This window comes from Corythoichthys intestinalis, chromosome 19 (genome assembly GCF_030265065.1).
Source record: "Corythoichthys intestinalis isolate RoL2023-P3 chromosome 19, ASM3026506v1, whole genome shotgun sequence".
Classification (NCBI taxonomy): Eukaryota; Metazoa; Chordata; class Actinopteri; order Syngnathiformes; family Syngnathidae; genus Corythoichthys; species Corythoichthys intestinalis.
In genome coordinates, this window is record NC_080413.1 from 24,963,336 (window position 1) to 24,990,710 (window position 27,375).

Below are 27,375 nucleotides of genomic sequence, written 5' to 3' on the forward strand. Positions count from 1 at the left end.
ACATTCTCCCAGTCCTCTTCTGGATCATCCAAATGCTTTCTAGCGAACCACAGACGGGCCTGGACATGTACTTTCTTCAGCAGGGGGACAAGTCTGGCAGTGCAGGATTTGAGTCCCTGGCGGCGCATTGTGTTACTGTGGTCCCCGCTCTCTGTAGGTCATTCACTTGGTCCCCCCGTGTGGTTCTGGGATTTTTGCTCCCCATTCCTGTTATTATTTTGACACCACGGGGTGAGGAGGGAGTTGAAAGCCTGTGTTACCCAACGACAGCCCCAAAACATCACTGCTCTAGACGAGATCTGCATGGAGAAATGGGCCAAAATACTAGCAACAGTGTGTGAAAAGCTTGTGAAGAGTTACAGAAAATGTTTGTCCTCCGTTATTGCCAACAAAGGGTACATAACAAAGTATTGAGATGAACTTTTGGTATAGACCAAGTACTTATTTTCCACTATGATTTGCAAATAAATGATTGAAAAATCAAACAATGTGAATTTGTTTTTTTTTTTTCCACATTCTGTTTCTCATGGTTGAGGTTTACCCATGTTGACAATTACAGGCCTCTGCAATATTTTCAAGTGGGAGAACTTGCACAATTAGTGGTTGACTAAATACTTATTTGACTCATTGTATGTGTTTTTAGTGGGAATATGTGTTTGAATGATTTGTTAAGAGCGTGTGTAAAAGAAAAAAAAAGTTAGCATTTTATTGCATTTAAGTTAGCGGACTTTTGCCATGCACGTTAGCCAGTTGTTCTTTTGTTGTACTCAGATCCTCATTTATTTTTATTTTTTTTATACCGTTTGAGGCTAAACTCAGGTATTTTAATTTTTTATGTTCCTAATCCGATTACTCGATTATTCAAACTAACTAGTTCATCGATTAATTGACTACTAAAATAATCGATAGCAACAGCCGTACTTTTATAAATCTACTTTTTCAAAACTTCAAGGTTTTAGTCTGCTGCTGGTTACAGAAAGAGCATCAGAGCAGCCATCTTTATTGTCTAAGAATTCTGAAGGGTACCAACTGAAAGGCAAATAATAAAAGTGTTGCTCAACTTGAAAGTTTTGTCGAGGGCTTTGCCAACAGATGGGAGTCCTGTTTGTAGCTGCTGTCATTATTAAAGTATTTCTAAATGGGCGTTTAGTGCGAGTAGAGGGAGCAGATGGCTCTTTAAAGGGACTTCATTAATTATTGCTGAGCACACAGGGATGGAGAGTTACCTTGCATATCTGTGTGCATGCATGTCTGCGTGTTCTTTTGTGTGTTCAAAAGTCACTGAGGGGAATAACCCTTAATTGGCTGTATGTGTGAAAACGGAGGTCAACAGTTGCCTTGAGAAATAGCAATTTAGGATAATTATGAGCCCATGAGTAGGGTTGTCTTCGCTCTGTGCACTTTCCATTATCATTCATATTTTATTATGACAGTTGTAGTACATGCTCACACAGAGAAGATATGATGCTTGACAAGGTCCTTGTACTCTTTCGCTTTTGTTCAGTCTTTAGTCACATCCTCTGTTCCCTCTGTTTTTGATGTCCTTCTGTTTCTATGCAGGAGTGTTCAGCAGGTTTCTACCGCCTTCGCAGCGGCTCACACACATCTGCTCCGGCCTCCAGAGTCCCCACTGCTGTAGGCATGGGCAGCTGTGTTCAGTGCCAGTGCAGCGGCCACTCGTCCACCTGTGACCCTGACACGTCCATATGCCAGGTAACTTCTAAGTGTGTGTGTGAGAGACACTCTTGGGCTAGAAACACTACACAGCCATATGCCAGGTAGCTTCTGGAAGAGAGATTAAGGGGAGACTGAGAAAAGAAGTTTAATTAGCCTTGCTATAATTAACAAGACCCTGCTTATTCATATTTCATGTCATTCCGATGCTCTTGATCGTAGCCCAAAGGTACTTGAAGAATGGAGAATTTGAATTTCACAGTCCATGTCAATTGAGCGTTGAATGCAGAAAATCTCACTTCCCCAAGTGTAATATCCACCTCAATCAGTTTTTCAGACGTGAGTAAGATGAAAAATCATTCACGCCTCAAAATAAAGACTACATTGTGCTCAGCATGCATTTTTTTTAGGGCTGTCAAACGATTAAAAATTTTAATCGAGTTAATTACAGCTTAAAAATTAATTAATCGTAATTAGTCGCAATTAATCGCAATTCAAACCATCTCTAAAATATGCCATATTTTTATGTAAATTATTGTTGGAATGGAAAGATAAGACACATGACGGATGTATGCATCCAACATACTGTACATCAGTACTGTATTTGTTTATTGTAACAATATTAACATTCTTTCTGTTAAAGTGATCCACCGATAGAAAGACTTGTAGTTCTTAAACGATAAATGTTATAGTAACAAGTTATAGTAATTTTATATTAAAACCCCTCTTCATGTTTTCGTTTTAATAAAATTTGTAAAATTTTCAATCAAAAGTAGAGTTAATATAATAATAATAAGAATAAAAATAACAATAATAAAAATAGAGTGAAAAGTTTTACCTGTATTTTGCATAGCTAAATTGATATGGAATGCCAGTTTATTTAGCATTGTTGTTTAACTGTGTGTCAGAATAGGGCCTCATTACTATAGACTAAAGTGCTTTTCTTTTTGAGAACTTTTTTTTTTTTTTGAGAGAGAGATAGGAATATTATTTTTGTTGTGGTTTCACTAAACGATACTTATGTTTGTTGTGAAGGAGAAGCTTATGCCAATAAACGGCGCGCCTGTGTCCACTCGTCTTTACTGTATAACATATACAGGGGGAGAACAAGTATTTGATACACTGCCAAAACCCATTGGCAGTGTCTCAAATACTTGTTCTCCCCACTGTATCTGTACATATCTTACCCAAAATAAAACAAGAGACACATAATTGCCACTAAAAGAAAGAAAACTTACCGAAATATGTGTGGAGCACAAATAGCAATTTGCATTGCATTGTGAATACAGCATAAACGTCTCACAACTACTAATTCTCCCACGTTTAGAAGACATAACATGAGTATGGAACGGCGGTGCCCCCAAGCAGCCGGTGGCATTCTCCTCACTCTTAATGTCCATAAACGGCCTCATTGTAATGTTTGAAGCAATATGCCAGCGGGTGCGTTAATTGCGTCAAATATTTTAACGTGATTAATTTAAAAAATTAATTAACGCCCGTTAACGCGATAATTTTGACAGCCCTAATTTTTTTGTATATAATGTAAGTCGTAAGACCATATTTGGTATCGTAACGACTTACTATAAGACAGTAGAACAACATGATTTCTTCCGTCTTATGTTAAAGTGCGTATGACAGGATAAAAAAAAAGTCTTAAATAGCACTATTATGTGAATTAGAATCATATTTTGAGACGATTTGACTATGTACAATAATTTGGCAAAGCACAGATGACAAGAAATTAGTCTTTTAATCTGCCGTTTAGCCACGCCTATGATTATTGGGCTCCCCAACAGGAGGATGATGTCGGCGGGGTCATGGTTTCATCTGATTTAGAATTCAGCTCACTGAGGGGGAATTATTCAGAACGAGGAAAATGAAACGAAGAGAGCAGCAAAATGTTATTGTTTCAATCTCTCCAATATTTATACAGGATATTCTTTTTATAAGTATTTTTCCCCATTAGCTAAATAAATGGTATGGTCATGACAAATAACAGTCCTGTGCTAAATGGAATAGGAAATATTTAAAAAATGCATTTATTCAGTATGACATGGCAAAATGACTCCATAATGGTGAAAACTCACGACTTCACCTTTCCTGTCGCACCTCCCGAACGATATTTTAAGCCACCGTAGTTAGTCCGGCCTTTGTCATTTTCTTGCCCTGGCTTTGGAGAATGTAAACAAACCAAGAGGCGTGACATCTAGCCAACTTGCTAACCCGAACAGAGTGATGTCTCAAAGTCTTATTTTCACTTTTCAAAGCGAAAAAACACACAAAACTAGCCCGGATTATATCACACGGCGGCGGGGTTGTCAATTGTCTTTGACGATCGGCAACCCGCCCAACGGCGAGCAAGTTAAAGCTCATCGTTCCCCTGCTGCAGGAAAGCTCATTTGCAGGGAAGCAGCTGGACAATGAACATTTGACAGAACACCGGGCACAGGAAGAGGGCAATAAGCCAAGTATAGTGCTCTCCCGGCAGGTTGGGGGGTGCAACAAGCCACCGATCGTCGACCTAGTGGCATTTTCAGTGGACAAGGAGGATTGTCAGCCACAAAATGCAAGCCACCTCTGTATTAAAACGTGTGTCATGATCCCAGTATTTGACATAATACAAAAGACGATGTTTACTCGCTCCCTCATAAGTCCAATGGTCCCACGATTATTGCACACTTGTCTTGGCCGATTTGGGGTGAACGGGAACTTTCTGAAATCAAAAAAGGCTCACACGCCTCTCCCTGGTGCAGCTACAAAAGCCTGCAGCCGTTTGGCTAGCGTGATGCGAAAAATAAACGAATGAATCCGCATAATCAGCTGAATCCGCTGTCCATCTGCATGCTCTAAAGCAATGCCGTATTGTGAAATGCTGACCCGGGTGACGTCACATTCGCAATCGTCCTAAACCAGAGACTGGAGCCGGAAGACTCATTTTCATGGCGCGGGATTCAAAAATTGAATATATAAAACGATCGCTTCCAAACACATCCAAGCGGTCCATTTCATTCAGGAGCATAAAATAACACGTGAAATATGACATAAGCATGCTTTTTTGCTGTCATAGGCACTTTAAAGACAAAATCCAGTCATTTTCCAATATTTTAAACTGTTTAAAGCATAAGATAGTAGAATAACAACCAAATAGGCATGAGACCTGGTGAACTAAAACAACGCGTGAAAAATGAAATAAACATGCTTTTTGGTGTGATACACACTTTAAAGGTCACTCTGAAAAAAATTAAAATACAAATTAAATGCATAAATCAACACAATTATTTGCAGAATTATGGCTATTCCTGTACTCCAGGTCAGTGTTTTGTAGAAATAAGAGCCAGTCACTGGAGAAAATGTTAACTAAAATTAATTATTCTACTCATATGTTAATTTTGTCACCCTGGCAATTGTACTATAATTATTATTTATTTAAAAACAGTCATCACTACTCCCTCAGGTTCATTTTCGATATTCAAATGTTTTTATTAGGGCCCGAGCACTAGACGTGCGAAGGCCCTATTGTTTTGCAAAGGATTATTATTATTATTATTAGGGCCCGAGCACTAAGCGTGCGAAGGCCCTATTGTTTTGCAAAGGATTATTTTTTTTTTTTTTTTTTTTTTTTTTTTTTTTTTTCAGGGCAAATGAAAACGGCCAATTTGGAGGCCTGAACATGCACGAAAAGTCACCAAAATTTGCACATACGTCCGGAAAATTGTAAATTTCGATAATTTTGCAACGTTGCAAAAAAATATAACAAAATGGCTCAGTGGCGCCCCCTTGAAATTTTAAAATTGGCCTATAACATTAGGGTCTGTCAGCGTAGAGCAATGAAATTTGGGGGGTCTATACCTTGTCCAAAACCGCTCCAAAAAAGCATTTACACGCATATTCCAAACCCAACAGGAAATCGGTTATTTTGGATCAAATATGAAATTTTTATCGATTTACAGGGTGCACATTTGAGACCTTTTCGCCGAGGGAGTTAGTTGGATCATCTTCAAAATTGGTGAGACTGTTCAGGAGACATATGAAATCTTAAGTTTTGAAAATGGTGCGTTTTCATTCACGGGTCTGACCTGGGCGTGGTGCCAAAGTCGACCATTTTTTCGGCAAAATGACAAATTCAGTAAATGACTTATAGTTCCTTGACACAACGTTCAATCTTTTTCATATTTGGCATGTATGTGTGGTATCCCACCCTTAACACGAGTGCATTGAAATATTACCCATTAGGTCTAGCGCCCCCTAGTGAGAACAGGAAATGCCTTTTTTTACGAGACAGGTTCCTCCTCCAAGGGAAAAAAATCTGTTGACCTCAAACCTGCATCAGGGGAGCCTTAAGACCTGTGTTCAGGTGCCTGATGAAAAATATTGAGGTTTCGTTGAGGCGGAGGGGTCCAAACAGGAAAGTGAAAATGAACGTCAACAATTTGTCACGCAAAAAACTTTGAACAGTCATAACTCGGCAGATATACAACATATCTGCGCCAAACTTCCCGTGTTTGTTGAGAGTCATACCCTGAAGGTTCTTGTAGGGGTCATTTGCATCAACTCTACAGTGCCAACTAGTGGCGACAGAAAGAAGTTTTAAAAAAGGCCTTTCCTATTGGGTTTTTTCAACATAGAGCAAGGAAATTTGGGGAGTAGATACCTTATGCAAAACTGCTCCAAAAAGTCTCTTGCACCCATATTCCAAATCCAACAGGAAATCGGGTATTTTGGATCGAATGTGAAATTTTCATGGGTTCACAGTAGGAGTTTACATTTGGAGGCTTGAATATGCACAAAAACTTGTACAAATTTGCACATACATGCGGCTTTAGATAACGTTCGATAATCTTGCAATGTTACGAAAAAATGTAGCAAAATGCCTCAGTGGCGCCCCCTTGAATTTTTCAAAAAGGCGTTTCCTATTAGGTTTTTTTAACAGAGAGTGATGAAATTTGGGGAGTCGATACCTTGTGCAAAACTGCTCCAAAAAGTCTCTTGCACCCGTATTCCAAATCCAACAGGAAATCGGGTATTTTGGATCGAATGTGAAATTTTTATCGGTTCACAGTAGGAGTTCACATTTGGAGGCTTGAACATGCACGAAAACTCACAAAAATTTGGACATACATGCGGCTTTGCATAACGTTCGATAATCTTGCAACGTTACGAAAACATGTAACAAAATGGCTCAGTGGCGCCCCCTTGAAATTTTCAAAAAGGCCTCTCCATTTAGGTTTTTTCAACGTAGAGGGATGAAATTCGGAGAGTCGATACCTTGTACAAAACTGCTCCAAAAAGTCTCTTGCATGCGTATTCCAAACCCAACAGGAAATCGGGTATTTTGGATTGAATGTGAAATTTTTATCGATTTACAGTGTGCACATTTTACACCTTGGCACCTAGGGAATTAGTTTGATCATTCTCAAAATTGGCGAGACTGTTCATGAGGCATATGAAATCTTAAGTTATCAAAATGGTGTGTTTTCATTCACGGGCCTGAGCTGGGCGGGGTGCCAAAGTCGGCCATTTTTTCGCCAAAACACCAAATTCAGAAAATGACTGATAACTCCCTCATACAACGTTCAATCTATTTTAAATCTGGCATGTGTGTGAGGTATACCTGCCTGAGCAGGACTGGATTGAGAATTTACCATTTGTGCCTGGCGCCTCCTAGTGGGAACAGGAAAAGCCCTTTTTTTACGGGACACACACCTCCTCTAAAGGGAAAAAAACAATCTACCTCAAACCTGTATAAGGGAAGCCTTAAGACCTGTGTTCAGGTGCCTGATGAAAAATATTGAGGTTTCGTTGAAGCGGAGGGGTCCAAACAGGAAAGTGAAAATGACCGTCAACAATTTGTCTCGCTAAAAACTTTGAACAGTCATAACTCGGCAGATATACAACATATCTGCGACAAACTTCCCGTGCTTGTTGAGAGTCATACCCTGAAGTGCCTTGTAGGGGTCATTTGCATCAACCCTACAGCGCCAACTAGTGGCAATAGAAAGTCACTCGTTTTTCCAATACATATCCAGTTCTTTTCAGTTTGGTCATTGTAGTTTCAAGACCTATTAAAATACTTATTTACGGCCCATGTCCACGTGTCTGTCTGTTGCCGTGACGACCCTTTGTTCGCCATTTAAAGGAAATATTTTTTTCCAGAGAGTCAGGCAGCTTATAGAGCCACAATATTTGGCACACTTGGTCAAATTGGCCCAGTTAGAAGATTAATTTTGGTTTTGAATAAGGGCTTGGCTGCACAGCTCAGTAGTGGCTCCTTTTTTGTAGTAATCTCTCCAATAGGGGTTTTTATCTCTTGGGTGTGGTAATGTAAGAGGCGACTTTCGAGCATGTTAGGTTCTAATGAGATGATTAGAGAGGAGGATCTGCCACCACCCTGACCTGCACACAGTCCGAGTTGCGTGACGTCCGAGTTGCGCTAGATTGCGAGGGCCCGTTCAGTCCTGCTTGCAGGCCTAGTTATTATTATTATTATTATTATTATTATTATTATTATTATTAGGGCCCGAGCACTAAGCGTGCGAAGGCCCTATTGTTTTGCAAAGGATTATTATTATTATTATTATTATTATTATTATTAGGGCCCGAGCACTAAGCGTGCGAAGGCCCTATTGTTTTGCAAAGGATTATTTTTTTTTTTATTTTTTTATTTTTTTTTTTTTTTCAGGGCAAATGAAAACGGCCAATTTGGAGGCCTGAACATGCACGAAAAGTCACCAAAATTTGCACATACGTCCGGAAAATTGTAAATTTCGATAATTTTGCAACGTTGCAAAAAAATATAACAAAATGGCTCAGTGGCGCCCCCTTGAAATTTTAAAATTGGCCTATAACATTAGGGTCTGTCAGCGTAGAGCAATGAAATTTGGGGGGTCTATACCTTGTCCAAAACCGCTCCAAAAAAGCATTTACACGCATATTCCAAACCCAACAGGAAATCGGTTATTTTGGATCAAATATGAAATTTTTATCGATTTACAGGGTGCACATTTGAGACCTTTTCGCCGAGGGAGTTAGTTGGATCATCTTCAAAATTGGTGAGACTGTTCAGGAGACATATGAAATCTTAAGTTTTGAAAATGGTGCGTTTTCATTCACGGGTCTGACCTGGGCGTGGTGCCAAAGTCGACCATTTTTTCGGCAAAATGACAAATTCAGTAAATGACTTATAGTTCCTTGACACAACGTTCAATCTTTTTCATATTTGGCATGTATGTGTGGTATCCCACCCTTAACACGAGTGCATTGAAATATTACCCATTAGGTCTAGCGCCCCCTAGTGAGAACAGGAAATGCCTTTTTTTACGAGACAGGTTCCTCCTCCAAGGGAAAAAAATCTGTTGACCTCAAACCTGCATCAGGGGAGCCTTAAGACCTGTGTTCAGGTGCCTGATGAAAAATATTGAGGTTTTGTTGAGGCGGAGGGGTCCAAACAGGAAAGTGAAAATGAACGTCAACAATTTGTCACGCAAAAAACTTTGAACAGTCATAACTCGGCAGATATACAACATATCTGCGCCAAACTTCCCGTGTTTGTTGAGAGTCATACCCTGAAGGTTCTTGTAGGGGTCATTTGCATCAACTCTACAGTGCCAACTAGTGGCGACAGAAAGAAGTTTTAAAAAAGGCCTTTCCTATTGGGTTTTTTCAACATAGAGCAAGGAAATTTGGGGAGTAGATACCTTATGCAAAACTGCTCCAAAAAGTCTCTTGCACCCATTTTCCAAATCCAACAGGAAATCGGGTATTTTGGATCGAATGTGAAATTTTCATGGGTTCACAGTAGGAGTTTACATTTGGAGGCTTGAATATGCACAAAAACTCGTAAAAATTTGCACATACATGCGGCTTTAGATAACGTTCGATAATCTTGCAATGTTACGAAAAAATGTAGCAAAATGCCTCAGTGGCGCCCCCTTGAATTTTTCAAAAAGGCGTTTCCTATTAGGTTTTTTTGACAGAGAGTGATGAAATTTGGGGAGTCGATACCTTGTGCAAAACTGCTCCAAAAAGTCTCTTGCACCCGTATTCCAAATCCAACAGGAAATCGGGTATTTTGGATCGAATGTGAAATTTTTATCGGTTCACAGTAGGAGTTTACATTTGGAGGCTTGAACATGCACGAAAACTCACAAAAATTTGGACATACATGTGGCTTTGCATAACGTTCAATAATCTTGCAACGTTACGAAAACATGTAACAAAATGGCTCAGTGGCGCCCCCTTGAAATTTTCAAAAAGGCCTCTCCATTTAGGTTTTTTCAACGTAGAGGGATGAAATTCGGAGAGTCGATACCTTGTACAAAACTGCTCCAAAAAGTCTCTTGCATGCATATTCCAAACCCAACAGGAAATCGGGTATTTTGGATTGAATGTGAAATTTTTATCGATTTACAGTGTGCACATTTTACACCTTGGCACCTAGGGAATTAGTTTGATCATTCTCAAAATTGGCGAGACTGTTCATGAGGCATATGAAATCTTAAGTTATCAAAATGGTGTGTTTTCATTCACGGGCCTGACCTGGGCGGGGTGCCAAAGTCGGCCATTTTTTCGCCAAAACACCGAATTCGGAAAATGACTGATAACTCCCTCATACAACGTTCAATCTATTTTAAATCTGGCATGTGTGTGAGGTATACCAGCCTGAGCAGGACTGGATTGAAAATTTACCATTTGTGCTTGGCGCCTCCTAGTGGGAACAGGAAATGCCCTTTTTTTACGGGACACACTCCTCCTCTAAAGGGAAAAAATCAATCTACCTCAAAGCTGCATAAGGGAAGCCTTAAGACCTGTCTTCAGGTGCCTGATGAAAAATATTGAAGTTTCGTTGAAGCGGAGGGGTCCAAACAGGAAAGTGAAAATGACTGTCAACAATTTTTCTCTCCAAAAACTTTGAACAGTCATAACTCGGCAGATATACAACATATCTGCGCCAAACTTCCCGTGCTTGTTGAGAGTCATACCCTGAAGGGCCTTGTAGGGGTCATTTGCATCAAACCTACAGCGCCAACTAGTGGCGATAGAAAGTCACTCGTTTTTCCAATACATGTTCAGTTCTTTTCAGGTTGGTCATTGTAGTTTCAAGACCTATTAAAATACTTATTTACGGCCCATGTCCACGTGTCTCTGTCTGTTGCCGTGACGACCCTTTGTTCGCCATTTAAAGGAAATATTTTTTTTCAGAGACTCAGGCAGCTTATAGAGCCACAATATTTGGCACACTTGGTCGAATTGGCCCACTTAGAAGATTAGTTTTGGGTTTTGAATAAGGGCTTGGCTACACAGCTCAGTAGTGGCTCCTTTTTTGTAGTACTCTCTCCAATAGGGGTTTTTGCTACTTTCGAGCATCTTAGGTTCTAATGAGATGATTAGAGAGGAGGATCTGCCACCACCCTGACCTGCACACAGTCCGAGTTGCGTGACGTCCGAGTTGCGCTAGATTGCGAGGGCCCGTTCAGTCCTGCTTGCAGGCCTAGTTATTATTATTATTATTATTATTATTATTATTATTATTCTTCTTTTTTCAGGGCAAATGAAAATGGCCAATTTGGAGGCCTGAACATGCACGAAAAGTCACCAAAATTTGCACAAACGTGCGGCTTTGCGTAAATTTCGATAATCTTGTGTCGTTTTGAAAAAATGTCAAAAAATGGCTCAGTGGCGCCCCCTTGACCCTTAAAATTTTCAAAAAGGCCTCTCCTCTCAGGTTTTCAACGTAGAGCAATGAAATTTGGGGAGTAGATACCTTATGCCTAACTGTTCAAAAAAGCCTCTTGCACCCATATTCCAAATCCAACAGGAAATCGGATATTTTGGATCAAATGTGAAATTTTTATCGGTTCACAGTTTGAGTTTACATTTGGAGGCCTGAACATGCACGAAAACTCACCAAAATTTGCACATACATGCAACTTTGCGTAAATTTTGATAATCTACAAAAAAATTTAACAAAATGGCTCAGTGGCGCCCCCTTGAAATTTTCAAAAAGGCCTTTCCTATTAGGTTTTTTCAACGTAGAACGATGAAATTTGGCGAGTCGATACATTGTGCAAAACTGCTCCAAAAAGTCTCTTGCACCCATATTCCAAACCCAACTGGAAGCCAGAAATTTTGGATCAAATGTGAAATTTTATCGATTTACATTTGAGACCTTGTCGCTGAAGAAAATAGTTGGATCGTCTTCAAAATTGGTCAGACTATTCAGGAGACATATGAGATCTTAAGTTTTCAAAATGGTGAGTTTTCACTCAAGGGTCTGACCTGGGCGTGGTCCCAAAGTCGGCCATTTTTGGGCAAAATACCAAATTCAGAAAATGATTAAAAACTCCGTGATACAACGTTCAATCTTTTTCATTTCTAGCATGTATATGAGATATCCCAGCCTGAACACGACTGCATTGAAATATTACCCATTAGGCCTGGCGCCCCCTAGTGGGAACAGGAAATGGCCTTCTTTACGAGACAGGCTCCTCCTCCAAGGGAAAAAAATCTATTGACCTCAAACCTGTTTCAGGGGAGCCTCAAGACATGTGTTCAGGTCCCTGATGAAAAATATTGAGGTTTCGTTGAAGCGGAGAGGTCCAAACTGGAAGTGAAAATGACCGTCAACAATTTGTCTCGCCAAAAATTTTGAACAGTCATAACTCGGCAGATATGCAACATATGTGCGCCAAACTTTCCGTGTTTGTTGAGAGTCATACCCTGAAGGTTCTTGTAGGGGTCATTTGCATCAACTCTACAGTGCCAACTAGTGGCGACAGAAAGAAGTTTTAAAAAAGGCCTTTCCTATTGGGTTTTTTCAACATAGAGCAAGGAAATTTGGGGAGTAGATACCTTATGCAAAACTGCTCCAAAAAGTCTCTTGCACCCATATTCCAAATCCAACAGGAAATCGGGTATTTTGGATCGAATGTGAAATTTTCATGGGTTCACAGTAAGAGTTTACAATTTGGAGGCCTGAATATGCATAAAAACTCACCAAAATTTGCACAAACATGCGGCTTTGGATAACGTTCGATAATCTTGCAACGTTACGAAACAATTTAACAAAATGGCTCAGTGGCGCCCCCTTGAAATTTTCAAAAAGGCCTCTCCATTTAGGTTTTTCTAACATAGAGTGATGAAATTTGGAGAGTCAAAACTTTGTGCAAAACTGCTCCAAAAAGTCTCTTGCACACACATTCCAAATCCTACAGGAAATCGGGTATTTTGGATTGAATGTGAACTTTTTATCGATTTACAGTGTGTACATTTTACACCTTGGCACCTAGGGAATTAGTTTGATCATTCTCAAAATTGGTGAGACTGTTCATGAGGCATATGAAATCTTAAGTTATAAAAATGGTGTGTTTTCATTCACGGGCCTGACCTGGGCGGGGCGCCAAATTCTTCCATTTTTTCGCCAAAACACCGAATTCGGAAAATGACTGATAACTCCCTCATACAACCTTCAATCTATTTTAAATCTGGCATGTGTGTGAGGTATAACAGCCTGAGCAGGACTGGATTGAAAATTTACCATTTGTGCCTGGCGCCTCCTAGTGGGAACAGGAAATGCCCTTTTTTACGGGACACACTCCTCCTCTAAAGGGAAAAAATCAATCTACCTCAAACCTGTATAAGGGAAACCTTAAGACCTGTCTTCAGGTGCCTGATGAAAAATATTGAAGTTTCGTTGAAGCGGAGGGGTCCAAACAGGAAAGTGAAAATGACTGTCAACAATTTTTCTCTCCAAAAACTTTGAACAGTCATAACTCGGCAGATATACAAGATATCTGCGCCAAACTTCCCGTGCTTGTTGAGAGTCATACCCTGAAGGGCCTTGTAGGGGTCATTTGCATCAACCCTACAGCGCCAACTAGTGGCGATAGAAAGTCACTCGTTTTTCCAAAACATGTCCAGTTCTTTTCATGTTGGTCATTGTAGTTTCAAGACCTATTAAAATACTTTTTTACGGCCCATGTCCACGTGTCTCTGTCTGTTGCCGTGACGACCCTTTGTTCGCCATTTAAAGGAAATATTTTTTTTCAGAGACTCAGGGAGCTTATAGAGCCACAATAGTTGGCACACTTGGTCGAATTGGCCCAGTTAGAAGATTAATTTTGGTTTTGAATAAGGGCTTGGCTGCACAGCTCAGTAGTGGCTCCTTTTTTGTAGTACTCTCTCCAATAGGGGTTTTTATCTCTTGGGTGTGGGAATGTAAATAGGCGACTTTCGAGCATGTTAGGTTCTAATGAGATGATTAGAGAGGAGGATCTGCCACCACCCTGACCTGCACACAGTCCGAGTTGCGTGACGTCCGAGTTGCGCTAGATTGCGAGGGCCCGTTCAGTCCTGCTTGCAGGCCTAGTTATTAGGGCCCGAGCACTCAGCGTGCGAAGGCCCTATTGTTTTGCAAAGGATTATTATTATTAGGGCCCGAGCACTAGACGTGCGAAGGCCCTATTGTTTTGCAAAGGATTATTATTATTATTATTATTATTATTATTCTTCTTTTTTCAGGGCAAATGAAAATGGCCAATTTGGAGGCCTGAACATGCACGAAAAGTCACCAAAATTTGCACATACGTGCGGCTTTGCGTAAAATTCGATAATCTTGTGTCGTTTTGAAAAAATGTCAAAAAATGGCTCAGTGGCGCCCCCTTGACCCTTAAAATTTTCAAAAAGGCCTCTCCTCTCAGGTTTTCAACGTAGAGCAATGAAATTTGGGGAGTAGATACCTTATGCCTAACTGTTCAAAAAAGCCTCTTGCACCCATATTCCAAATCCAACAGGAAATCGGATATTTTTGATCAAATGTGAAATTTTTATCGGTTCACAGTTGGAGTTTACATTTGGAGGCCTGAACATGCACGAAAACTCACCAAAATTTGCACATACATGCAACTTTGCAAAAATTTTGATAATCTACAAAAAAATTTAACAAAATGGCTCAGTGGCGCCCCCTTGAAATTTTCAAAAAGGCCTTTCCTATTAGGTTTTTTCAACGTAGAACAATGAAATTTGGCGAGTCGATACATTGTGCAAAACTGCTCCAAAAAGTCTCTTGCACCCATATTCCAAACCCAACAGGAAGCCGGAAATTTTGGGTCAAATGCGAAATTTTATCGATTTACATTTGAGACCTTGTCGCTGAAGGATAAAGTTGGATCGTCTTCAAAATTGGTCAGACTATTCAGGAGACCTATGAGATCTTAAGTTTTCAAAATGGTGTGTTTTCATTCAAGGGTCTGGCCTGGGCGTGGTCCCAAAGTCGGCCATTTTTGGGCAAAATACCAAATTCAGAAAATGATTAAAAACTCCGTGATACAACGTTCAATCTTTTTCATTTCTAGCATGTATATGAGATATCTCAGCCTGAACACGACTGCATTGAAATATTACCTATTAGGCCTGGCGCCCCCTAGTGGGAACAGGAAATGGCCTTCTTCACGAGACAGGCTCCTCCTCCAAGGGAAAAAAATCTATTGACCTCAAACCTGTTTCAGGGGAGCCTCAAGACATGTGTTCAGGTCCCTGATGAAAAATATTGAGGTTTCGTTGAAGCGGGGAGGTCCAAACTGCAAGTGAAAATGACCGTCAACAATTTGTCTCGCCAAAAATTTTGAACAGTCATAACTCGGCAGATATGCAACATATCTGCGCCAAACTTTCCGTGTTTGTTGAGAGTCATACCCTGAAGGTTCTTGTAGGGGTCATTTGCATCAACTCTACAGTGCCAACTAGTGGCAACAGAAAGAAGTTTTAAAAAAGGCCTTTCCTATTGGGTTTTTTCAACATAGAGCAAGGAAATTTGGGGAGTAGATACCTTATGCAAAACTGCTCCAAAAAGTCTCTTGCACCCATATTCCAAATCCAACAGGAAATTGGGTATTTTGGATCGAATGTGAAATTTTCATGGGTTCACAGTAAGAGTTTACATTTGGAGGCTTGAATATGCATAAAAACTCACCAAAATTTGCACATACATGCGGCTTTGGATAACGTTCGATAATCTTGCAACGTTACGAAAACATGTAACAAAATGGCTCAGTGGCGCCCCCTTGAAATTTTCAAAAAGGCCTCTCCATTTAGGTTTTTCTAACATAGAGTGATGAAATTTGGAGAGTCAAAACTTTGTGCAAAACTGCTCCAAAAAGTCTCTTGCACACACATTCCAAATCCTACAGGAAATCGGGTATTTTGGATTGAATGTGAACTTTTTATCGATTTACAGTGTGCACATTTTACACCTTGGCACCTAGGGAATTAGTTTGATCATTCTCAAAATTGGTGAGACTGTTCATGAGGCATATGAAATCTTAAGTTATAAAAATGGTGTGTTTTCATTCACGGGCCTGACCTGGGCGGGGCGCCAAATTCTTCCATTTTTTCGCAAAAACACCGAATTCGGAAAATGACTGATAACTCCCTCATACAACGTTCAATCTATTTTAAATCTGGCATGTGTGTGAGGTATACCAGCCTGAGCAGGACTGGATTGAAAATTTACCATTTGTGCCTGGCGCCTCCTAGTGGGAACAGGAAATGCCCTTTTTTACGGGACACACTCCTCCTCTAAAGGGAAAAAATCAATCTACCTCAAACCTGCATAAGGGAAACCTTAAGACCTGTCTTCAGGTGCCTGATGAAAAATATTGAAGTTTCGTTGAAGCGGAGGGGTCCAAACAGGAAAGTGAAAATGACTGTCAACAATTTTTCTCTCCAAAAACTTTGAACAGTCATAACTCGGCAGATATACAAGATATCTGCGCCAAACTTCCCGTGCTTGTTGAGAGTCATACCCTGAAGGGCCTTGTAGGGGTCATTTGCATCAACCCTACAGCGCCAACTAGTGGCGATAGAAAGTCACTCGTTTTTCCAAAACATGTCCAGTTCTTTTCATGTTGGTCATTGTAGTTTCAAGACCTATTAAAATACTTTTTTACGGCCCATGTCCACGTGTCTCTGTCTGTTGCCGTGACGACCCTTTGTTCGCCATTTAAAGGAAATATTTTTTTTCAGAGACTCAGGCAGCTTATAGAGCCACAATAGTTGGCACACTTGGTCGAATTGGCCCAGTTAGAAGATTAATTTTAGTTTTGAATAAGGGCTTGGCTGCACAGCTCAGTAGTGGCTCCTTTTTTGTAGTACTCTCTCCAATAGGGGTTTTTATCTCTTGGGTGTGGGAATGTAAATAGGCGACTTTCGAGCATGTTAGGTTCTAATGAGATGATTAGAGAGGAGGATCTGCCACCGCCCTGACCTGCACACAGTCCGAGTTGCGTGACGTCCGAGTTGCGCTAGATCGCGAGGGCCCGTTCAGTCCTGCTTGCAGGCCTAGTTATTATTATTATTCTTCTTTTTTCAGGGCAAATGAAAATGGCCAATTTGGAGGCCTGAACATGCACGAAAAGTCACCAAAATTTGCACATACGTGCGGCTTTGCGTAAATTTCGATAATCTTGTGTCGTTTTGAAAAAATGTCAAAAAATGGCTCAGTGGCGCCCCCTTTACCCTTAAAATTTTCAAAAAGGCCTCTCCTCTCAGGTTTTCAACGTAGAGCAATGAAATTTGGGGAGTAGATACCTTATGCCTAACTGTTCAAAAAAGCCTCTTGCACCCATATTCCAAATCCAACAGGAAATCGGATATTTTGGATCAAATGTGAAATTTTTATCGGTTCACAGTTGGAGTTTACATTTGGAGGCCTGAACATGCACGAAAACTCACCAAAATTTGCACATACATGCAACTTTACGTAAATTTTGATAATCTACAAAAAAATTTAACAAAATGGCTCAGTGGCGCCCCCTTGAAATTTTCAAAAAGGCCTTTCCTATTAGGTTTTTTCAACGTAGAACGATGAAATTTGGCGAGTCGATACATTGTGCAAAACTGCTCCAAAAAGTCTCTTGCACCCATATTCCAAACCCAACAGGAAGCCGGAAATTTTGGATCAAATGTGAAATTTTATCGATTTACATTTGAGACCTTGTCGCTGAAGAAAATAGTTGGATCGTCTTCAAAATTGGTCAGACTATTCAGGAGACATATGAGATCTTAAGTTTTGAAAATGGTGAGTTTTCACTCAAGGGTCTGACCTGGGCGTGGTCCCAAAGTCGGCCATTTTTGGGCAAAATACCAAATTCAGAAAATGATTAAAAACTCCGTGATACAACGTTCAATCTTTTTCATTTCTAGCATGTATATGAGATATCCCAGCCTGAACACGACTGCATTGAAATATTACCCATTAGGCCTGGCGCCCCCTAGTGGGAACAGGAAATGGCCTTCTTTACGAGACAGGCTCCTCCTCCAAGGGAAAAAAATCTATTGACCTCAAACCTGTTTCAGGGGAGCCTCAAGACATGTGTTCAGGTCCCTGATGAAAAATATTGAGGTTTCGTTGAAGCGGAGAGGTCCAAACTGGAAGTGAAAATGACCGTCAACAATTTGTCTCGCCAAAAATTTTGAACAGTCATAACTCGGCAGATATGCAACATATCTGCGCCAAACTTTCCGTGTTTGTTGAGAGTCATACCCTGAAGGTTCTTGTAGGGGTCATTTGCATCAACTCTACAGTGCCAACTAGTGGCGACAGAAAGAAGTTTTAAAAAAGGCCTTTCCTATTGGGTTTTTTCAACATAGAGCAAGGAAATTTGGGGAGTAGATACATTATGCAAAACTGCTCCAAAAAGTCTCTTGCACCCATATTCCAAATCCAACAGGAAATCGGGTATTTTGGATCGAATGTGAAATTTTCATGGGTTCACAGTAAGAGTTTACATTTGGAGGCTTGAATATGCATAAAAACTCACCAAAATTTGCACATACATGCGGCTTTGGATAACGTTCGATAATCTTGCAACGTTACGAAACAATTTAACAAAATGGCTCAGTGGCGCCCCCTTGAAATTTTCAAAAAGGCCTCTCCATTTAGGTTTTTCTAACATAGAGTGATGAAATTTGGAGAGTCAAAACTTTGTGCAAAACTGCTCCAAAAAGTCTCTTGCACACACATTCCAAATCCTACAGGAAATCGGGTATTTTGGATTGAATGTGAACTTTTTATCGATTTACAGTGTGCACATTTTACACCTTGGCACCTAGGGAATTAGTTTGATCATTCTCAAAATTGGTGAGACTGTTCATGAGGCATATGAAATCTTAAGTTATAAAAATGGTGTGTTTTCATTCACGGGCCTGACCTGGGCGGGGCGCCAAATTCTTCCATTTTTTCGCCAAAACACCGAATTCGGAAAATGACTGATAACTCCCTCATACAACGTTCAATCTATTTTAAATCTGGCATGTGTGTGAGGTATACCAGCCTGAGCAGGACTGGATTGAAAATTTACCATTTGTGCCTGGCGCCTCCTAGTGGGAACAGGAAATGCCCTTTTTTACGGGACACACTCCTCCTCTAAAGGGAAAAAATCAATCTACCTCAAACCTGCATAAGGGAAACCTTAAGACCTGTCTTCAGGTGCCTGATGAAAAATATTGAAGTTTCGTTGAAGCGGAGGGGTCCAAACAGGAAAGTGAAAATGACTGTCAACAATTTTTCTCTCCAAAAACTTTGAACAGTCATAACTCGGCAGATATACAAGATATCTGCGCCAAACTTCCCGTGCTTGTTGAGAGTCATACCCTGAAGGGCCTTGTAGGGGTCATTTGCATCAACCCTACAGCGCCAACTAGTGGCGATAGAAAGTCACTCGTTTTTCCAAAACATGTCCAGTTCTTTTCATGTTGGTCATTGTAGTTTCAAGACCTATTAAAATACTTTTTTACGGCCCATGTCCACGTGTCTCTGTCTGTTGCCGTGACGACCCTTTGTTCGCCATTTAAAGGAAATATATTTTTTTCAGAGACTCAGGGAGCTTATAGAGCCACAATAGTTGGCACACTTGGTCGAATTGGCCCAGTTAGAAGATTAATTTGGTTTTGAATAAGGGCTTGGCTGCACAGCTCAGTAGTGGCTCCTTTTTTGTAGTACTCTCTCCAATAGGGGTTTTTATCTCTTGGGTGTGGGAATGTAAAGAGGCGACTTTCGAGCTTGTTAGGTTCTAATGAGATGATTAGAGAGGAGGATCTGCCACCACCCTGACCTGCACACAGTCTGAGTTGCGTGACGTCCGAGTTGCGCTAGATTGCGAGGGCCCGTTCAGTCCTGCTTGCAGGCCTAGTTATTATTATTCTTCTTTTTTCAGGGCAAATGAAAATGGCCAATTTGGAGGCCTGAACATGCACGAAAAGTCACCAAAATTTGCACATACGTGCCGCTTCGCGTAAATTTCGATAATCTTGTGTCGTTTTGAAAAAATGTCAAAAAATGGCTCAGTGGCGCCCCCTTTACCCTTAAAATTTTCAAAAAGGCCTCTCCTCTCAGGTTTTCAACGTAGAGCAATGAAATTTGGGGAGTAGATACCTTATGCCTAACTGTTCAAAAAAGCCTCTTGCACCCATATTCCAAATCCAACAGGAAATCGGATATTTTGGATCAAATGTGAAATTTTTATCGGTTCACAGTTGGGGTTTACATTTGGAGGCCTGAACATGCACGAAAACTCACCAAAATTTGCACATACATGCAACTTTGCGTAAATTTTGATAATCTACAAAAAAATTTAACAAAATCGCTCAGTGGCGCCCCCTTGAAATTTTCAAAAAGGCCTTTCCTATTAGGTTTTTTCAACGTAGAACGATGAAATTTGGCGAGTCGATACATTGTGCAAACCTGCTCCAAAAAGTCTCTTGCACCCATATTCCAAATCCAACAGGAAGTCGGAAATTTTGGATCAAATGTGAAATTTTATCGATTTACATTTGAGACCTTGTCGCTGAAGAAAATAGTTGGATCGTCTTCAAAATTGGTCAGAGTATTCAGGAGACATATGAGATCTTAAGTTTTGAAAATGGTGTGTTTTCACTCAAGGGTCGGGCCTGGGCGTGGTCCCAAAGTCGGCCATTTTTGGGCAAAATACCAAATTCAGAAAATGATTAAAAACTCCGTGATACAACGTTCAATCTTTTTCATTTCTAGCATGTATATGAGATATCCCAGCCTGAACACGACTGCATTGAAATATTACCCATTAGGCCTGGCGCCCCCTAGTGGGAACAGGAAATGGCCTTCTTTACGAGACAGGCTCCTCCTCCAAGGGAAAAAAATCTATTGACCTCAAACCTGTTTCAGGGGAGCCTCAAGACATGTGTTCAGGTCCCTGATAAAAAATATTGAGGTTTCGTTGAAGCGGAGAGGTCCAAACTGGAAGTGAAAATGACCGTCAACAATTTGTCTCGCCAAAAATTTTGAACAGTCATAACTCGGCAGATATGCAACATATCTGCGCCAAACTTTCCGTGTTTGTTGAGAGTCATACCCTGAAGGTTCTTGTAGGGGTCATTTGCATCAACTCTACAGTGCCAACTAGTGGCGAAAGAAAGAAGTTTTAAAAAAGGCCTTTCCTATTGGGTTTTTTCAACATAGAGCAAGGAAATTTGGGGAGTAGATACCTTATGCAAAACTGCTCCAAAAAGTCTCTTGCACCCATATTCCAAATCCAACAGGAAATTGGGTATTTTGGATCGAATGTGAAATTTTCATGGGTTCACAGTAAGAGTTTACATTTGGAGGCTTGAATATGCATAAAAACTCACCAAAATTTGCACATACATGCGGCTTTGGATAACGTTCGATAATCTTGCAACGTTACGAAAAAATTTAACAAAATGGCTCAGTGGCGCCCCCTTGAAATTTTCAAAAAGGCCTCTCCATTTAGGTTTTTCTAACATAGAGTGATGAAATTTGGAGAGTCAAAACTTTGTGCAAAACTGCTCCAAAAAGTCTCTTGCACACACATTCCAAATCCTACAGGAAATCGGGTATTTTGGATTGAATGTGAAATTTTTATCGATTTACAGTGTGCACATTTTACACCTTGGCACCTAGGGAATTAGTTTGATCATTCTCAAAATTGGCGAGCCTGTTCATGAGGCATATGAAATCTTAAGTTATAAAAATGGTGTGTTTTCATTCACGGGCCTGACCTGGGCGGGGTGCCAAAGTCGGCCATTTTTTCGCCAAAACACCGAATTCGGAAAATGACTGATAACTCCCTCATACAACGTTCAATCTATTTTAAATCTGGCATGTGTGTGAGGTATACTAGCCTGAGCAGGACTGGATTGAAAATTTACCATTTGTGCCTGGCGCCTCCTAGTGGGAACAGGAAATGCCCTTTTTTACGGGACACACTCCTCCTCTAAAGGGAAAAAATCAATCTACCTCAAACCTGCAAAAGGGAAGCCTTAAGACCTGTGTTCAGGTGCCTGATGAAAAATATTGAAGTTTCGTTGAAGCGGAGGGGTCCAAACAGGAAAGTGAAAATGACTGTCAACAATTTTTCTCTCCAAAAACTTTGAACAGTCATAACTCGGCAGATATACAACATATCTGCGCCAAACTTCCCGTGCTTGTTGAGAGTCATACCCTGAAGGGCCTTGTAGGGGTCATTTGCATCAACCCTACAGCGCCAACTAGTGGCAATAGAAAGTCACTCGTTTTTCCAATACATGTCCAGTTCTTTTCAGGTTGGTCATTGTAGTTTCAAGACCTATTAAAATACTTATTTACGGCCCATGTCCACGTGTCTCTGTCTGTTGCCGTGACGACCCTTTGTTCGCCATTTAAAGGAAATATTTTTTTTCAGAGACTCAGGCAGCTTATAGAGCCACAATAGTTGGCACACTTGGTCGAATTGGCCCAGTTAGAAGATTAATTTTAGTTTTGAATAAGGGCTTGGCTGCACAGCTCAGTAGTGGCTCCTTTTTTGTAGTACTTTCTCCAATAGGGGTTTTTATCTCTTGGGTGTGGGAATGTAAATAGGCGACTTTCGAGCATGTTAGGTTCTAATGAGATGATTAGAGAGGAGGATCTGCCACCGCCCTGACCTGCACACAGTCCGAGTTGCGTGACGTCCGAGTTGCGCTAGATCGCGAGGGCCCGTTCAGTCCTGCTTGCAGGCCTAGTTCATTTTATTATTCCATGATAGTTTATGAACATTTACTTCTGTACGCTCCATATACTATCTGTCAAACTTAATATCCAAGTTGATCCGTTTCCATCTTTTGTTTTTTTACAAAATGCCTTTTTTCATTTCTTTTACATTCCCTTTTGACTTCTTTTATTCCTACCTTTGTTCTGCCTCAAAGTCATTTCTGTTCTCGTTGCCCATTTTCATTGCGCTTTCCATAACAGCTTCATTAAGATTTTCTAACCGAGCAAGCCAAATTGAAAACGCTAAACGAGTTTGTTTCTGGGGTAATTAGCAGTAACGAGGAACACAGGAAGTTAATGGAAATGCAACTTCCTGTTGCAGCTGATTGAAGGTCTCATTTTAACGAACGAAACCAGCACAACAAGACATGGCCCTGCAGGGGAGACTAATAAATGTTTCTCTTATGCAGCTAAATCTGATTAAAAATAATAATAATAATAATAATAATAATAATAATAGGAACCTTTATGTGAGCCAAATTTTGGTAGCACCGCTCATACATAATTTGGGAGTATGAATATTATTTTACGCTCATTTTAAATATGTGGTAGTTCATTGTGACTGTTCTGACAAAAAAAGTGAGTTAAATTGTAACAGAGCAATCATCTGTATTTGGAAAGAAGCTAATTCAACTGTTATGTGCGGCATGCGGGATGGGGAATGACATTTCTGGATCGAAGAAAAATATAAAGAGAGGCCTTGAAATGTTCTGAAAAGAAATATTTTTCTTTCAGCATCAAAACAGTTGCTTCTGCAGTGAGCAAAAACATTCATGTGTATTGTCAGTCGCATTAAAAATATTGTGGGAAAAAAAATATGACTGACTTCTCTTAAATTTTGAATTTGCACCTGAGCATATACATTGGGGCAAATAAGGATTTAGTCAACTACCAATTGTGCAAGTTTTCCTACTTGAAAAGATTAGAGAGGCCTGTAGTTGTCAACATGGGTAAACCTCAACCGTAAGAGACAGAATGTGGGAAAAAAACAGAAAATCACATTGTTTGATTTTTTAAAGAATATATTTCCAAATTAGAGTGGAAAATATGTATTTGGTCACCTACAAACAAGCAAGATTTCTGGCTGTCAACGAGGTCTAACTTCTTCTAACGAGGTCTAACGAGGCTCCACTCGTGACCTGTATTAATGGCACCTGTTTTAACTCATTATCGGTATAAAAGACGCCTGTCCACGATCTCAGTCAGTCACACTCCAAACTCCACTATAGCCAAGACCAACGAGCTGACGAAGGACACCAGAGACAAAATTGTAGACGTGCACCAGGCTGGGAAGACTGAATTTGCAATAGGTAAAACACTTGGTGTAAAGAAATCAACTGTGGGAGCAATTATTATAAAAAATGGAAGACATACAAAACCACTGATAATCTCCCCCGATCTGGGGCTCCATGCAAGATCTCACCCCGTGGCGTCAAAATAATAACAAGAACGGTGAGCAAAAATCCCAGAACCACACGGGGGACCTAGTGAATGACCTACAGAGAGCTGGGACCACAGTAACAAAGGCTACTATTAGTAACACAACGCGCCACCAGGGACTCAAATCCTGCGCTGCCAGGCGTGTCCCCCTGCTGAAGAAAGTACACGTCCAGGCTCCTCTGCGGTTCGCTAGAGAGCATTTGGATGATCCAGAAGAGGACTGGGAGAATGTGTCATGGTCAGATGAAACCAAAATAGAACTTTTTGGTAGAAACACAGGTTCTCGTGTTTGGAGGAGAAAGAATACTGAATTGCATCCGAAGAACACCATACCCACTGTGAAGCATGGGGGTGGAAACATCATGTTTGGGGCTGTTTTTCTGCAAAGGGACCAGGACGACTGATCTGTGTAAAGGAAAGAATGAATGGGGCCATATATCGAGAGATTTTGAGTGAAAATCTCCTTCCATCAGAAAGGGCATTGAAGATGAGACATGGCTGGGTCTTTCAGCATGACAATGATCTCAAACACACGGCCAGGGCAACAAAGGAGTGGCTTCGTAAGAAGCATTTCAAGGTCTTGGAGTGACCTAGCCAGTCTCCAGATCTCAACCCCATAGAAAATCTGTGGAGGGAGTTGAAAGTCCGTGTTGCCCAACGACAGCCCCAAAACATCACTGCTCTAGAGGAGATTTGCATGGAGGAATGGGCCAAAATACCAGCAACAGTGTGTGAAAAGCTTGTGAAGAGTTACAGAAAACAATTAGTAGTTGACTAAATACTTATTTGCCCCACTGTATGAGCACAGTTTATTTTGTGTGACTGCAAATCATTTGAAATATGAATATATGAATGACAACATTAATTAAATTGGGATTGTTGAAAAATCTAACTCCAGTTATCAAAATTCCAGTAGTTATATGAAAGGTTATACATTTTTTAACCTTGATAGCATATTCTGAAACATTAAATTGTCTTTGCAGGTAAATGTCAAACTTCATCCTTAAAATTGTAACATTAAGCTTAGAAACCCACACTTATTTTTTTATACTTAGCATTACAATTACATTTTTTAAGCAATAGTCAACACCTGCTTCATGAGTGTGTCTTTTATTGTAAAGAACTGTCAAGACAACACAGAAGGAGATCACTGTGAGAGTTGTGCTCCAGGATTCTACGGCGTGGTCCGGGGATTCCATGATGACTGCAAACCTTGTGCCTGTCCCCTTCCTAATCCTGGGAATAAGTATGTATTGCCGTCTTCCAAATGGATTTATTAAAAATATACAGTACATACTTTACTGTTTTCACATCTAAATGCACATGTAGTGTCGTGGTCCTTTACTTTTATGTACAATAACTAAAATAGTGGAAGACGATGTTGTCACTTTGGTCTAAATTATATGAATTATAGTTCTTTTTAACTGTAACTTAGAGTTGTCCGACAAAAAACAAAAAAACAAAAACAAAAACAAAAAAAATTAAAAAAAAGCATTTTATAAAGATATCCATACCTGTCAACTAGTTGTACGGTTTCGGTGTAATTTCTACAAGTTAGCACTGATTTTTAAATGTGTACGCCGTACGTTCAAAATATGTACGTTTTTCGTGCATCCCCTTTTTTTTTCCTCGCTCGGATTTTGTCACTGTTTCGGCAACGAGACAATGTGCGTTACTATGCGTTACTACGGTGGTTGAATGACGTGAGAAAAGTCAGAGACACGGATAGAGAAGAGTGTTTGTTGTGACGCTGTTGCAAACGCGATGCTAGCTTAAATGGCTCCAATATTTCCTGTCCACAATCCTACAATCCAATCTACAGCCAACAATCAATGCCTACATATCATATGCATATAAACTGGCATTCATCTCGTTATGTTTTAGTTTCCCAAAACATGTTTTTAGCTCGTTATCATCTTGACACCGTCATGAAAAAAGTGTTGACGAAATATTTTCGTTATAGTCATCGGTGACGAAAAAAACACTGATCACAATAAAATTAGCCTAAATATGTTAAGTCCACGACAGCATATATCATTATTGTTTTGATATCAGTATTTGATTTTTGGAGTTGGACAATATCAGGATATCGGTTATCAATTAAAAGTCATGATCGGACAACTCTACAATAAATGCTTCTCTTATCACACATGATATAAGTTATTTTTTGTCACACAAGTATAGCAAGACATTCTGCCACTATAATAATATTTTGTATCTGATACTGGCAGAATATCTTCCTACATGTTTATAATTGCTACTTCAGGAAATACACAGCTTGTTCCACAATTTGGAGAAATACAATGACTTTGCCATGATTCCATTTTGATACTGTGAACTGTGATTTTTTTTTTTTTTTCTATTTCTAGTTTTAGTCCATTGTGCGTCACAGAAGGTTATGATGACTACCGTTGTACAGCCTGTCCTGAGGGATATGAAGGAAAATACTGTGAAAGGTCAGAAACAAATTTACTGCGTTACATTTGTGGGACATTTGTTGCAAATGGTGCAATTCCAGATAATGAGATTTTAATTATGTACATGTTACAACGGCACCCGCACAAACTATAAATGAATTATGCATACCTTATTTTATTTTACCCACTATAAAGCAACGCTTGTAGCAACAGCAAGGCCTTTTTTTTTTAGATGTTGCTTTCTTGATGTAATCGATACAAATGGGCATGAACTTCCTGTAATATATTATAAGAAAACAGTTTTCTTTTAACCATCCAGGTGTTCCACTGGTTACCATGGTAACCCACGGATGCCTGGTGGTCGATGCGAGGAGTGTAAGTGTTCCACGTGGGGTTCGTTGCCCGGACCGTGCGACCCGATCACTGGCCAATGCCGGTGCACGGTCGGAGTGTCTGGGAGATCTTGTGATCAATGCATGGAAAGGCATGTGTGTGGACCATCTGGGATCATCTGTAAGGACTAACACACATTATTTAACACACAATGTAATCATTTTGTAAAATTCATGTTTTGCTGTGTTCTTTTTCTAGCACATATATTCAACCAATAATTTCTACCTACAGTAACACTACCAATTGTTTATGCCTAAAAGCACCTCTTCAAACACCATATCATGTGATAAAAGAAAAAAAATGACCATAATAAGTATTTTCCAAACTGTGCTGGTGTTTGTCACTCCTAAAACTACGTCCATTTTTGCCAGAATACATGCGTTACAATCAATC

The 27,375-nt window shown here is 40.1% G+C and overlaps 1 protein-coding gene across 5 annotated transcripts in view; it reads left to right on the plus strand.

Moving 5' to 3' along the window:
- Positions 1-27,375, plus strand: part of lama2 (laminin, alpha 2) — a 338,873-nt gene that overhangs the window by 229,261 nt on the left and 82,237 nt on the right. For 3 of the 5 annotated variants that reach the window (XM_057822979.1, XM_057822983.1, XM_057822984.1), the window contains 4 exons: positions 1,561-1,713; positions 25,294-25,418; positions 26,542-26,628; positions 26,909-27,102. In XM_057822979.1, the coding sequence (XP_057678962.1) occupies positions 1,561-1,713; positions 25,294-25,418; positions 26,542-26,628; positions 26,909-27,102 (559 nt within the window). The remainder of the gene's footprint in view (positions 1-1,560; positions 1,714-25,293; positions 25,419-26,541; positions 26,629-26,908; positions 27,103-27,375) is intronic. The other 2 variants (XM_057822981.1, XM_057822982.1) reach the window with 1 other exon arrangement.